Source organism: Poeciliopsis prolifica, unplaced genomic scaffold, assembly GCF_027474105.1.
Source record: "Poeciliopsis prolifica strain line A6 unplaced genomic scaffold, Auburn_PproV2 SCAFFOLD039, whole genome shotgun sequence".
Taxonomy (NCBI): Eukaryota; Metazoa; Chordata; class Actinopteri; order Cyprinodontiformes; family Poeciliidae; genus Poeciliopsis; species Poeciliopsis prolifica.
This window is the reverse complement of record NW_026562414.1, coordinates 2,928,984-2,941,582: the sequence shown is the minus strand read 5'-3', so window position 1 is coordinate 2,941,582 and position 12,599 is coordinate 2,928,984. Positions and strand designations below refer to the sequence as shown.

The window sequence follows — 12,599 nt, the reverse complement described above, 5'->3', positions numbered from 1 at the left end:
AGAAGGTTGTCATGTTTGAATAAGCCGTCTGTGAAATCAGGTGGCAAATTTTAGGTCAAACCCAGAATAAAATTCTGGAGAAATCAATGACACTCTGGTTTGTACGTCACTGTAAACCAACAACCTGCTTTCTGGATTTTTTTATTATTATGTGCCAAATAAATGTCACATTTTTGTGCTGAAGACAAAAAGCTGTCAATATTCTTTTAAGCAAGGCATGACACATTTTTTCTGATACCACTGGAGGTGGTGTGAATCCGACATTCAAGTTCTTTGTGAACATAGTAAAGCATTGTGGGTATCAGCAGAGGATACTGATCTGCAAATATTTGAGGTGCAGCCCAGCTGTTTGCCTGAGACAAAGGTTAAGGATGAAGTGGCTACTATTGCATTATGCATCACGAAGAAGACAAAGTGAGAAGAGCCAGTTGGGGCTTTTGATGCTTGTGTTTCTCAGCTTGCTTGATTTTTTTTTTAGAATTTAAAAGAAGTCAGTAGAACAGATTCAGGACATTTAAATCATTCTTGTTTCTATAAATGTAAATTTTTTTCCCATGCGATTGATCCAAAATAAAAACAGAAGCGGTTTGAGTCATTTAAAACCTGTATTTGCATAATCCACATCTGCACTTTTCAGCATATGAAACTCACATACAGTAAAAGAATGAACAATAATAATGTGTAAACTATTAGTAGAGACAGGGACACTTTCAATCAGGAACCTGCAGAAAACACAGAGTAGAAATCAGAATACAGATTTCAAATATTTCAGCGAAAACTGAAAAGACAAATTGTTATAAAAGGTTTGAGATGATTTCAGAAATAGAGAAGAATCTCATCAATCTGTCAAAGCAGGAGCGTTTTTGACAAAACTGAGAGTCTTTATTGGAATAGCTTGTGGAAATGTATGCTAAATGTTTAGCATAGCCATCATTACGACTGGATTTCTTGTTTTTTATTACAGACAGCCAATGCAGTAGCTTGCAAACTTGCTCACACCTCTTGAACTTTTGGACATTTTTTCCTGTTACAACCACAATCTTCAAAGGATTTTATTGTTTTTGTTTTTTTATGTGAAAGGCAAACATAAAGTAACTCATGACATAAGAAAATGATGAATGGCTTTAAATAAAATCCCATCAGGGGTCTGTCAACATCTCAGATGTTCCACTCCGTCATCCAAGAATGGAAGCAGTATGGCAACATAAACATACCAAGACACAACTTTCCACTTGATTCGGCGCCGTCTTCCAGCAGGGAGAAGCTTAAAGCGTTACAATGGCGTAGTTAAAGTCCAACTTGGAATTTGTGGCAAAGCTTGAAAACTGCTCACTTTCCAGACACCAAAAAATGTTTACTTATTGCCAAAAACCAGAAGCAATAAAAACTCAAAGAACAAAAATGTGCAAAATGTGAATTTTGTATAGTAGGATGGCCTAAGATGACAGAAAAACAAGCATCATTTTTATTCCACTTAATAATTAAGTACTTCCTTAGTGTCAGATACATTAAAAAAGTAAAATAAAGTCAAGTTTGTGATTGTAATGTGAAAAAACATTCAAAAGCTCAAGTGCTGTGAGTATTTCTGCAAAGGCATCCGTCTTCTCAAACGTTTTATTATGTTCTATAATTATAAACAGGAACAGTCAAAGCTGTGGTGAAAGTGTCAACTTGACTAAAAGGTTACAAATAAGTCATATCAAACCGTTTTTCCTCCACAGTGCCTCTGGTTTAGTAAACTGGAAAGTCTGAGTTCGAGTAAAGAAAAAAACTAGAGTTCAAGCCAACCACATGAAGCCATCATTGTTAAACGCCTGCATTGGGTTGTGTCCAGTGGTGCAGACTCAGTTCACGGATCCACGACGGGAATCGTGCTGACCTTGTTCCTGCTGATCCGTCGCTCGGATCGCTGCCTGGGCAGTTTGGTCTGGATCAGCTCCTCTGGCGTGTTACCCAGCGGAGGCAGCAGCCTCTTCTTGCTGTTTCTGGTCTCAGGAAGCCACTGAGGCGGCAGCTCAAAAGGTCCGAAACCAAACTGTGGAGAGTCCTCCGCTTCTGTGGGCGTAGCGGGCGCCACCTGCGACGAGGAAGTGTATGCGCATGCGTGAACGGGAGAGGCCTGAGCCGCTTTAGCTGAAGCTTCTTTAGTGACGATCACCCCTCCAACTGGGTCCTTTGGTGTGTTCACTTCACCCTTTGAGCTTCCCAGCCTTGACCCATCCTTCTGGTTTTCCGAGTGGCCTCCTGATGCTTCAGAAGGAATCTCATTCTTCGCATCCTCCTCGTCTTCCTCCTCTTCAGAAGGTCTAAAGATTTGCTGTTGGCCAATGTTAAACATCTCCAGAAGCTGGCTCCCAGAGCGACCAGCTGTATCAAGGCCCACAGGCTCCCCAGCTGGCCCCTCGCCCGCAATAGACGCCAATCTCCCAGTGGTGACTGCGTTTCGCCGGCTGTAACGCCGGTGAATCCTGAACAGCAGGTCCATGCAGCTGTGGCGGGCCGAGCGGTTAACCGTCAGGAGCAGGACAGGGTTGGTAAGAAGAGAAACCTTGGGGAGCCAAAGGGCTGTGAGATAAAGTGAGACGGGTAACTCTCTAGTGTCTGCAAAAACAGTGCGGTAAACCACCAAGGCTCCGTAGGGGGCGCTGCAGGCTGAGAAAGCCAGCACGGCGGCCAGCAGGGTGGCGTGAAGCTCCGCCTCTCTCTGCGACACGTAGGGGATGGAGATGCTGTTCTGCGGGGTCCGCAGCGCTGCGATGATCACCTTCTTCTTCTGGCTGGCACTGAGAGCTCTGCGGATCAGCAGCATGAACAGGAAGACCAGGGCCAGGGGGAAGATCACCGTGGTGACGTTGTAGATCAAAACGAAGACCACGTGACCAAGCGAGCGGGCGTGGTCATCTGAGCAGGATGAGGTGACGTAGACGTCGGTAACGTTGGTCACGGCAAACACAGGGAGGCTGGCCACGATTGCATGGACCCAGATGTAGATGACCAAGTCTCGAGATCTGGAATCGGAGATTTTCCTCTCCAGCGGGTACAGAACTGAGTAGTACCTGCAGACACAACGACAAAGTATGTATGCATCCATTTTCATTTTGATGATAAACGTCCTCGAGGGTCAGTTATGCAAGAATGGATTGATGAAACTTTTACAAATATTAATAAATAGTGTCTCTGTCAATAAAATTAAATATCAAACATTTTTTCATATCAAAATTTCAAATCACAGATTTTGTCGTGCTAATTTAAAAATATTTTCAAAGAATTCTGAAATACTAGTTGATCACGGAGGTGGAAATGTAGTAGAAGAAAGATACACTGCCACCTACAGGTGGGAGTTAGTAGTCTCAAATGGGTTTGACCATCTTAGCAGAAAATGTGCAATCAAGTCACACTTATGTATTAGCATTGATTTTTCATGAATTTTCACAAAAAAGTGATTGTCCATGGAAGTATGCATGTTAAACTGCTTTTATTTGATTGATAAAACTATATTTAAGCACACAACTATTATCTTGAAGGTTATATTTATGTGGTCTGGAATCTTGAGGTCCAAAGTATGAGCTACGTTGGGCCAGATTTGGCCGCCGGGCCTTGAGTTTGACACGTATGATCTAAGAGAAACTGTGATTTGTCTCTTCATATCCCAAAGGTGTAGCCAATTAAAAAAAAACTGAAGGTAGTTTGAGGGTTTTGATGTGGTTTAAACCATTTCCTACTGTGAAAAAAAGGCCTTTTCATTGAGCCGAGTGTCGTCTGACTGCAGTCACGCCTAAAACGGCTTATGAAAATCTCTCTTAAGAGGATTTATGTGGAAATACAGATAAGCAGAGTGGAATTTTAAAGAGTGAATCTATTTAAAAATATCCACATCAATAACAGAAGGGTTCAGAAACAACATGTATCCTGTAGATGTGGAGTTAAGCGAGCAAAGCAGAAATTCACACAATCATGCTGATGCATGAGCTTCTAGTGGTTTTACAGGAAAGACAGAACAACTCCAGCATTAATAAACCCATTATATTTGCTGCAAACATTTCAAAAAAATGGCAAAGAGGTGAATTTTTCTTCGAAACATTTATGCTGTTGCTCTATTAGAGAGAGTTAATTTGCCACAGCTAATTTGCAAGGGAATAGGAAGATCTGAAGGATTTAAGCTGTATTTTTCTAATTTCATTCAAAAAGTGCTTGAGTTTGCAGTTTGCTTAAAGGTACTTGTTTCTGCAATTAAACCTTTATTTCCTTCATGATTGGTGGCTCGGCCAGGCCTTTTCTTCTGTCACCCCACCAACAATAACATTCACAAGCAGGAAAAAAAAAGATAAAAAAAGATTTCATTGGGTATTTTCATGCATTGATGTGTAAACGAGCCAGTAACTGTGCAGCAGTCTCAACTTTTCTGTTTATCTGTAGCCTTGATTACCCTTTGAAAGAATGAATAATTAAGTGTTTTGATATTTTTCTGACTGCGGTTGCTATGGAGCCAACACAATCTTTAAAGCAGTAAAATCCAGGTTGAGACGATGGTGGAACAATATAGCAGCTGACTGCAGCCCCAATACAGAAAGTAAGCAACACTAATTCAATTCAACAGAGAATTTAGGACTCGTTAAGGAAAAAGAGTAAATTATCATCTCTTGTCAAGCCAGGATTCTTTATAGCCTGGTTTTCTGAATAAAGAAAAAGATTTAAATGCAATTTTATTTGGTTTGTCAGCAGTTAGTGTGAAAATGTTCTTTCTTGCTTCACTGTCACACACTTGCAGTGATAGGTTAGGAAAATTAGTAACTCATGAATGGTTTAACACATTTACATTTACATAGAAATAGAATAGTATGGATTAGTACATGAATGCACTGTGTTACATTTATTGCTGTGATTATTAAAGGCTTTATGCACCTGTTTTTAGTGCTTCATGTTTTTCTTTGTGTATTTCTGAAAATCGTGACAGTCCTTCATGGTGATGCTACTGAATCATGAAATAATTATTATCTGCATTTGCATCTTAATAATTTGAAGACATTTAATACGTTTAAAATCAACGTTTAATTATTTTATTGCATTCACATTTCATTGAATGTTAAATTCAGTAACTTCAATTCAATAACTTGTTACACAGTTTTTCCGCAGAATAGGTAAAAAACATGAATAGTTTATATATAAAAGAATGCCAAACACTTGCCTACAGTTGCCAGCAGGGGGCAACATAGTGAGACGAAGATAGAATAGTACATTTCTGTGGTTAAAGGAGGCAAATAGCCAGGATACTGCAAGGATCCTTTTTTTGGAACAAACTGTGTACAAGTTTGTTTCAACCAATTACTTTTTTCACAGGTGCATGCTAATGTAAGGTAAACATCTTATCGAAGTTTCCCACAGTTGGTATTTGTTGCAAGCTCCTTAACTCTTTCCTTTATTACTATAATGTAGCATGAATAGGCTGAAAATTATTATTGTCATTTGTTAATTTATTATAAGAAGGCTTTTAAAAGCGTTTAACCACAGCAGAAAGGAGCAATGAAGCTCCTTGTCTCTCCCTTTTGTCTGTTCCTACTTAATTTGTGATCCTGGGATACCAGGATGTTTTGTTTATGCCTGCAGGTAATATGCTCACAGCATGTTTATCTGCTTAACACAGATTTGTGGCACATCTGTGATCTAAACTAGCAGTCGACACCAAAAGCGATACTGGAAGAGTTCCCACTGAAACAAACAAAATACATGTCTTTGTGAATACTAAAAATAAAAAAGGTGCATTGCAAGATAAATTTTGTCCTTCCACATCATTTTTCAAATGTTACAGAAGTGAGTGTTTTTACTTATCAAACTTATCAAAATTTTAGATGTCTATTTGCTTTTTTTTCCCATTACGAGGCAACCCTGAAGTGGAAACATGACACAGATTCGCCTTCACGAATCAATTTGCATCAAGCAAATACTTCTTTTTCTTTGCTTTCTGCAATGTTCCTCTTCTGGTCTGACCAATTGTTTACTGCACTATTATTTATTTAGCTGAACAAAGTGAATGCTCGATCAACCAATTCTGACAACAAAAGGGACATTCCACTTTCCAGATGAGACAGAACAGTTAAATTTTAAAGACAGTGTGTGTGACTTTATGTGGGCAGCAGCTGCTATCTTTGGCTGTTTTCGGTTGCAGCACTTAAAGCTGCAGGGAAGCTGAGATACATGCAGAATCAGTCCCAGGGTGCAGAGAGAGGCTGAAAGGACTATTCTGACAACCTGAAAAACAATTTTAGCTCTTATTTGTGACTCCATTTTAATATGCAGCTCACCTTCTGCAACTGTGCAAAAAAAAATACTCACTTGACTGTTAGCATCATGTGTGAACAAAGTGAAGAGCTCAAATCACATTTGGTGAAGTGAGCAGTGGGTGCTCTTCGTCATTTTTCAACTATGCGTTGACATTTAGGTTGTTATGGCTGGGAAAACAACTTTCAACTCTAGGAAGAATCTTTTAGTTCAAGAACAAACACAACCTACTGTATGTGGAAGAGCTAGGCACATTTCGCCTTTTCTTACATTTTTGCCACATTTACTTATTTTAGATTAAGTGTCAAACTCAAGGCCAGTGGGCAAATCTGGCCCGCTGTTGCTTTTCATGTGGCCTTTTAGATTCTAGACTAAACATCAGGTGTGATTAAGTATTATGTTATTAATCAAGTCAATGCAGTTTCTATCCGTTTACTGCCAAATTATGTCAACAATTATGACTTTATTTATTAAAACTGCAGAAGCGAGCTTTAAAAAGGCAAGGGTGGAACTACTTAACTTTTATATAGATTATGTATCTATAAAACTATTGGGAAAGTTGTTTTCCTATTAATAGATGAAAAAATCATCAGAAAAATGCATTTCATATTCACTCTGCATCAAATTAAGATTTGCACAAGGGGGAATCTTAAATTCAGAGTTAATGCCTTTCTGCTTTTATCCAACTACTTAAAATGCAAAGACTAAAGAGAAATGAATAATTTTGTGTACCTGTCGAGTGCGATGGCGCTGAAGCTGAGCACAGTGACGGAGCAGAACAGTTTATGCAGGAATTTGACGACCTTGCAGAGCAGCAGAGTGTGGAGCCACAGGCAGCAGCGGGGACTGGCCCCCAGCGCCACGTCGAAGGGGATGCACACGAGTCCGGCGCAGATGCCGGAGCACGCCAGGTTCTTGATGAATCGTTTGGTAACCGATTTAAAGACACTCGTGCAACAGGTGCACCACAGCACGGTCGCATTGCCTGTGGAAAGGAGAAAGGGGTTGAGAGTCAGATCAGACTTACTGTTTGCCTGAACTGATTTATTAAGCCGGGCTGCACAGTGGCGCAGTTGGTAGCAGCCAGAAGGTCCTGGGTTCGAGATGGCATGTTCTACCTGAGCATGGTGGGCTCTTTCTGGGTACTCCGGCTTCCTCCCACAGTCCAAAAACATGACTGTTAGGTTAATTGGTCTCTCTAAATTCTTCTTAAGTGTGAGTGTGTGTGTGTGCTTTGTCCTGTCTGTCTCTGTGTTGGAGAAAGGCAGCAGCACCTCCCAACCCCACTATGGACAAGGGTGTAAGAAAATGGATGGACGGATGAAAATCGTTAGAAAAAAAAGAAAAAAACAGTAGCATTCATAATTTCTTAATGAATAAATTAAAACGATCATCACATAAAGCATTTACTGTTAATTTCTTTTTGTTTTATATTATTTAACATTACTAATCTGTTAATTTGAACCATATTCTACATCATAATCTGGCATCAACCAGCTGATATGCATGAAGTCACATCCTTGGACAGCAAAGTGCTGTGTGGGATCAGCAACGTGTTGTTCTGATGCGTTAACAAGAACATCCCACGTGCTCCAAACAGCTGCAGGTTGCTCACATCCAGGGCTCCCTGAACACAAAATGACGTCTCGATGCAGACAGACAGCAACTTAACCTTCGTCCTGCTCTTTTATCTCTGCCCTACAGTACTCACCTGCCGCCTGGCAAAGACCGTGACAACAGCCAACAGAGATAAAGACCAAGCACTAAAAATGGCTGTTCTTTCGACCCGTCAAATCCCAGTCCAATCAACATCAGCAGAAAGGACAGTCTGTATTTTCTCTGGGTTCGGAGTTAATAAGCTGCTCTCAGTGAGACGCGTCTATTAAGTCCAAATGTGTGACTCATTATCAACACATTTAACAGCTACTTTTTTATTATTATTATTGCATCCGAGTGGCGTTTAATGACTTTATTTCCCATGGCAGAAATGTTTTGTGAATGATTAGTAGCAGACGGCTTTTACACCTAATTTTTTCTCTTAGTTCTGAATGAAGCTGTTCTGGCTGCACTTCACTAGAAAAATGCACCAAAGAAAGATAAACATGCAAGATGTAAAAGAGACACTTCTTGTTTCTACACAAACTTTATTGTTTGAAACAGCATAAATTATCACTCAAAGTATTTGGCTAAGTTTTAATAATAATGATGATGATTAATTTAATTTATAATGCACTTTATATTAACAAAAACCTCATAGGATCACAATCAGAGCACTTGAAACTTGATTAAATTTGAATGAAATCAATGATAATCAATCTAGTAATGTTAGAAACTGTTATAACATTGCTCAGGTTCTTTTGTTGTGATGCTTATAGCATAGTTTTGCAGTAAATCTATAAGTTTACTTTTTACAATTTTTTTTATCAACTCTCAGAATAAAAAAAGTGATACAATTAGAACATCAGATTACAAATAAAATGGTTAGATGATGGTTTTAATTTCACTAATTGTTTAGTTTTATTCTTTAAAATACAACAACTTGTACATAACTTTATGTTTTTGCATCATTTTTGGACAAATAAAGCCAGATGACCTGTTTCATTAAATACATTTTATTCTAATTTCTGACTGGAGTAATTGTTTGGATGACTACTTTTTACCGAATTGTAACAATTTGACTAATTGGACTATTCTACTACATAAATATGATTGAACTAGACCATCTGTCTCATTGTAGGTTTGGTTGTCATTTGGTCATTTTTACTCTTTCCACTGATATTTCAGTAATATTTTGCACCTTCTACCAAATCTTGAAATTTTAACCAGTCTTAGAAAGGCTTATAGTAAACAGTCAGATTAACAAAAACAATTTTTAAAATATATTTTGATAAAAAAATAGTCATTGTTGAATTTATTGCTCTAATACTGAAAGCAGACAGTACAAAATTAAGTTTCATCTTCAGTGTGATGCTGAGAGAATTTCAAGCCGTAACTGCTCTTATTTTCCTGGCTGTTTATTGCTTTCATTTTGTTTTCCATTTATGAATGAGGCCCTATGCTGAGCAGTGAGCCACAATAAACATTATTCTATTGTCAGTCTTCAAAGCGCACAAGAGCTTTCCTCCTGCAAACAATATTAATCCTTTTAACTCTGTGCACCAATCACCTCAAGCCCTTTGCCTGAATTAGCAGGAACCGGTAATCTTCTAATCTAAACAATAAAAATAAGAGGAAAAGTACTTTTTTTTGTAAATTAGCTGAACTTTAATTCTGTATTTAGTGTTTCCTCATAAAGCAGCGGTGTCAAACTCATTTTCCTGTTGGGCCAAATCAAGATCATGAATGCTCTTAAAGGGCCGGTTGTGCCAGATTGTATTGATGTAACCTGTTCACAAACTGCTGAAATATCAATGAATCCTTCAAATTAAATAACATTATTGAACATCTTTTTGTGATTCTTTTTGTGATTCTTTTGCAAAAAAAAAAGTCGAAGTGCTCCTGGTTCTAATTTGACTTATTTCTGATGGTAAATGTGACTTTTTATTACTCACTGTACAGATTATAAACTATAACCTGATGTCAATTAAAGCTGAGGCAGCTGTTTAGTACAAGTAAAGCATTAGACAATTTTCGAGAAAAATCTGCAATAAACTCCCAATTATGTGTTAGCATAAAAAAGTGCAGAGATTTGTTGATTTTACATGACTTTCTACAGCAATTCTCAAGAAACTGGAGGGACAGGTTGATATAATTTGGTAGTAACCAGAAAAAAACTGCATTGATTTGATCAGTAATATAATATTTAAGCTCACTTAGTGGTTAGTCTAGAACAGGAGTGCTTAAATGTTTCTTTTCAGGAAAGGAAGAGTCCACTTATTCTTGATCAACACCTGAATTCAGATGATCTTTCACAAGCGTCCAAGTGAATCTGGTCCATTTAAAATGCAGGACGGAAAAAGCTGATTTTAGCCGCTCGTGTCTGGGAACTCATTCTTTCAGGCATTGTTCGTGTCTCACAACTGCAGGTGAGGACTGGAATGCAGGTGAGTCAGTAAATCAGGAGATTTGCCTTTTTCTACTTTGATGGATCAGAGCAGAAACCACATTGCTTCAAACAATGCATCAAAACCAAAATGTCAAAATGAGCACTAGAAAATCTCAGATTCCCTTATCCTGGCCTTTTCAACGACTGCAAATTTCTTGCAAAATGCGTGCTGAAGGTCACAGCAGTGAGAGGACAATACATCCTTAGAGACCCGGAGATTCCCAAAGCAGATACTCTACTCTCCAATAAGAGGATCGGAAAAAGGGGAAATCCTGAGCGAGCCGAACATGTCCCCATTTTGCAACGCACCAGTTAAACATGAGCTGGAATATTTTAAATAAAAATCATGGGTATATATACAAATATATAATGTTCAAAATATGCAAAGGTTGGGGAAATCATTAACTTCATTTAGTGGAAACTGGAAATGCATGAGGAATATTCCCATTTTGTACCTGATGGAGTATTCCAGTCCTGGATGATTAATTCACACACTGCTGTAAAGCCTTCCTGTTTCCTTCAGCTCCTTAATGAAGTTGATGGTCTGTCAATCATACTGTTTTATCAGTTTATCTGAGGCTCAATGTTTCTTTGACTGAAGATTACCTTGTCTGTACAAGTTTATGGTGGAAATAAATCATTTTTAGTCACATGGCTCCCACATTATTACAACAATGGTTGTGCAAAACATTTCCTCCATCATGTCAAGGAAAAGCTTGCTCTTCTTTTCAATTAAAAACATATTTGACTTATTGGTCTGTTATTCATTTGTCTTTAACCTTGATGTGGTTTTGAGCCCAAGCCATGTCATTTTGTTCTGTTTTGCAACAATTTTTGAAGTCAATGGAACCAGCGTGCATCACAGTAAATTGGAACTTTGTGGCCTCTCCAAAACATCCAGCCTCTGACGAATCTCATATCTTCCCTTGTGATACACAAGCAATCTGGTGCAAGTGTGTTTTCAGCTCCAGAGAATCACAATGTCACGACCACATCCGTGACAAATGACACATTGATTTGCAGCTTTCATTTTGGCCAGAACCTTTATGGTTCTGGCTGCGGTATAACAACCAGGATGTGATAGAGGTCCCTCAAGGCTCTCTATTGAGACTCAGGGTAATATAATAGAAAGAAGCTTCAGAAAGAGGCGTTAAAATGACCAAATTGGAGAAATAAATTCACTTTTCATCATTTGTGGATGATTGAATATGCAATAAGTGGACGTACCGAGCAGCGACCCGATCAGGATGAGAACCTGGACGGTGGTGGTGAAGTCCCGGTAGGCTTGCTCCCGGACCAGGCGCTCCTGCTGCTCCTGCTGCTCCTGCTGCCCGGTTCCGTCTGCAGGCGGACTGCTGCTGCTGCTGCTGCTGCTGTCCCACCGGCCCGATGCGTTCAGGAGATCCAGCCAGAGGTGGGCTGCTGTGAAATTCACCGCACCGTCCTCCACCGCGGCTGCCCGGCTCCAGCCATCCATCTCGACCGCGCAGAGATCCCGGATGGTTGTTTCTGAGTCAGGTTGGGAGATGCTGGCCACGGGAACTACAAAAGCATGCTCAGATCGCGGAAATTACGGTGAAAATTTTTTTTAAAAAAATCCGAAATACAAAACGGAGAGCTAGGAAAATACGTGCAGCCAATAATTAGGTGATATGTTAATAAAACGTGGGGAGTAAAAATCAGTCATCACAGCGCAAGGTGAACCTCAGCTGCAGCTTCCGACCCACATTTCCCCGTTAGGGATGCACAGCAGAACATGCAGGTCAGTGAAAGCCATGCACGGTGCTCCCTGACATCCAGAGCACCTAAAACACCACCGGGCTGCGAAATGTCCACGATCCACGAGGGGACGCAGCGTGCGCCACCAAAAACACAAACCCCTCTCCTCCTCCTCCTCTCGGCGAAAACATCGTGGCTGCAGACTGGTGGCTGCTGGAGAGACTGTTTTCTTTACGGACTGGATGGGGAGGAGAGACTTCGAGGAGAGGAGAGGAGAGGAGAGGAGAGGAGAGGAGAGGAGAGGAGAGGAGAGGAGAGGAGAGGAGGAGAGGAGAGAGGAGAGGAGAGGAGAGGAGAGGAAGGAGAGGAGAGAGAGAGGAGAGGAGAGGAGAGGAGAGGAGAGGGAGGAGAGGAGAGGAGAGGAGAGGAGAGGAGAGAGAGAGGAGAGGAGAGGAGAGGACAGGAGAGGAGAGGACAGGAGAGGAGAGGAGAGGAGAGGAGAGGAGAGGAGAGGAGAGGAGAGGAGAGGAGAGGAGACCCAGCATGACCAAACTGCATT

The 12,599-nt window shown here is 40.1% G+C and overlaps 1 protein-coding gene across 1 annotated transcript; it reads right to left on the bottom strand.

Moving 5' to 3' along the window:
- Positions 1-592: 592 nt before the first annotated feature.
- On the bottom strand, positions 593-12,247 carry gpr176 (G protein-coupled receptor 176). Its single transcript, XM_055054565.1, has 3 exons — positions 11,549-12,247; positions 7,009-7,261; positions 593-3,056 (listed from the first exon to the last, which is right to left on the bottom strand). The coding sequence occupies exons 1-3, from the start codon at positions 11,796-11,798 to the stop codon at positions 1,850-1,852; spliced, it is 1,710 nt and encodes a 569-aa protein (XP_054910540.1). The 5' UTR covers positions 11,799-12,247; the 3' UTR covers positions 593-1,849.
- Between the last annotated feature and the right edge of the window lie 352 nt (positions 12,248-12,599).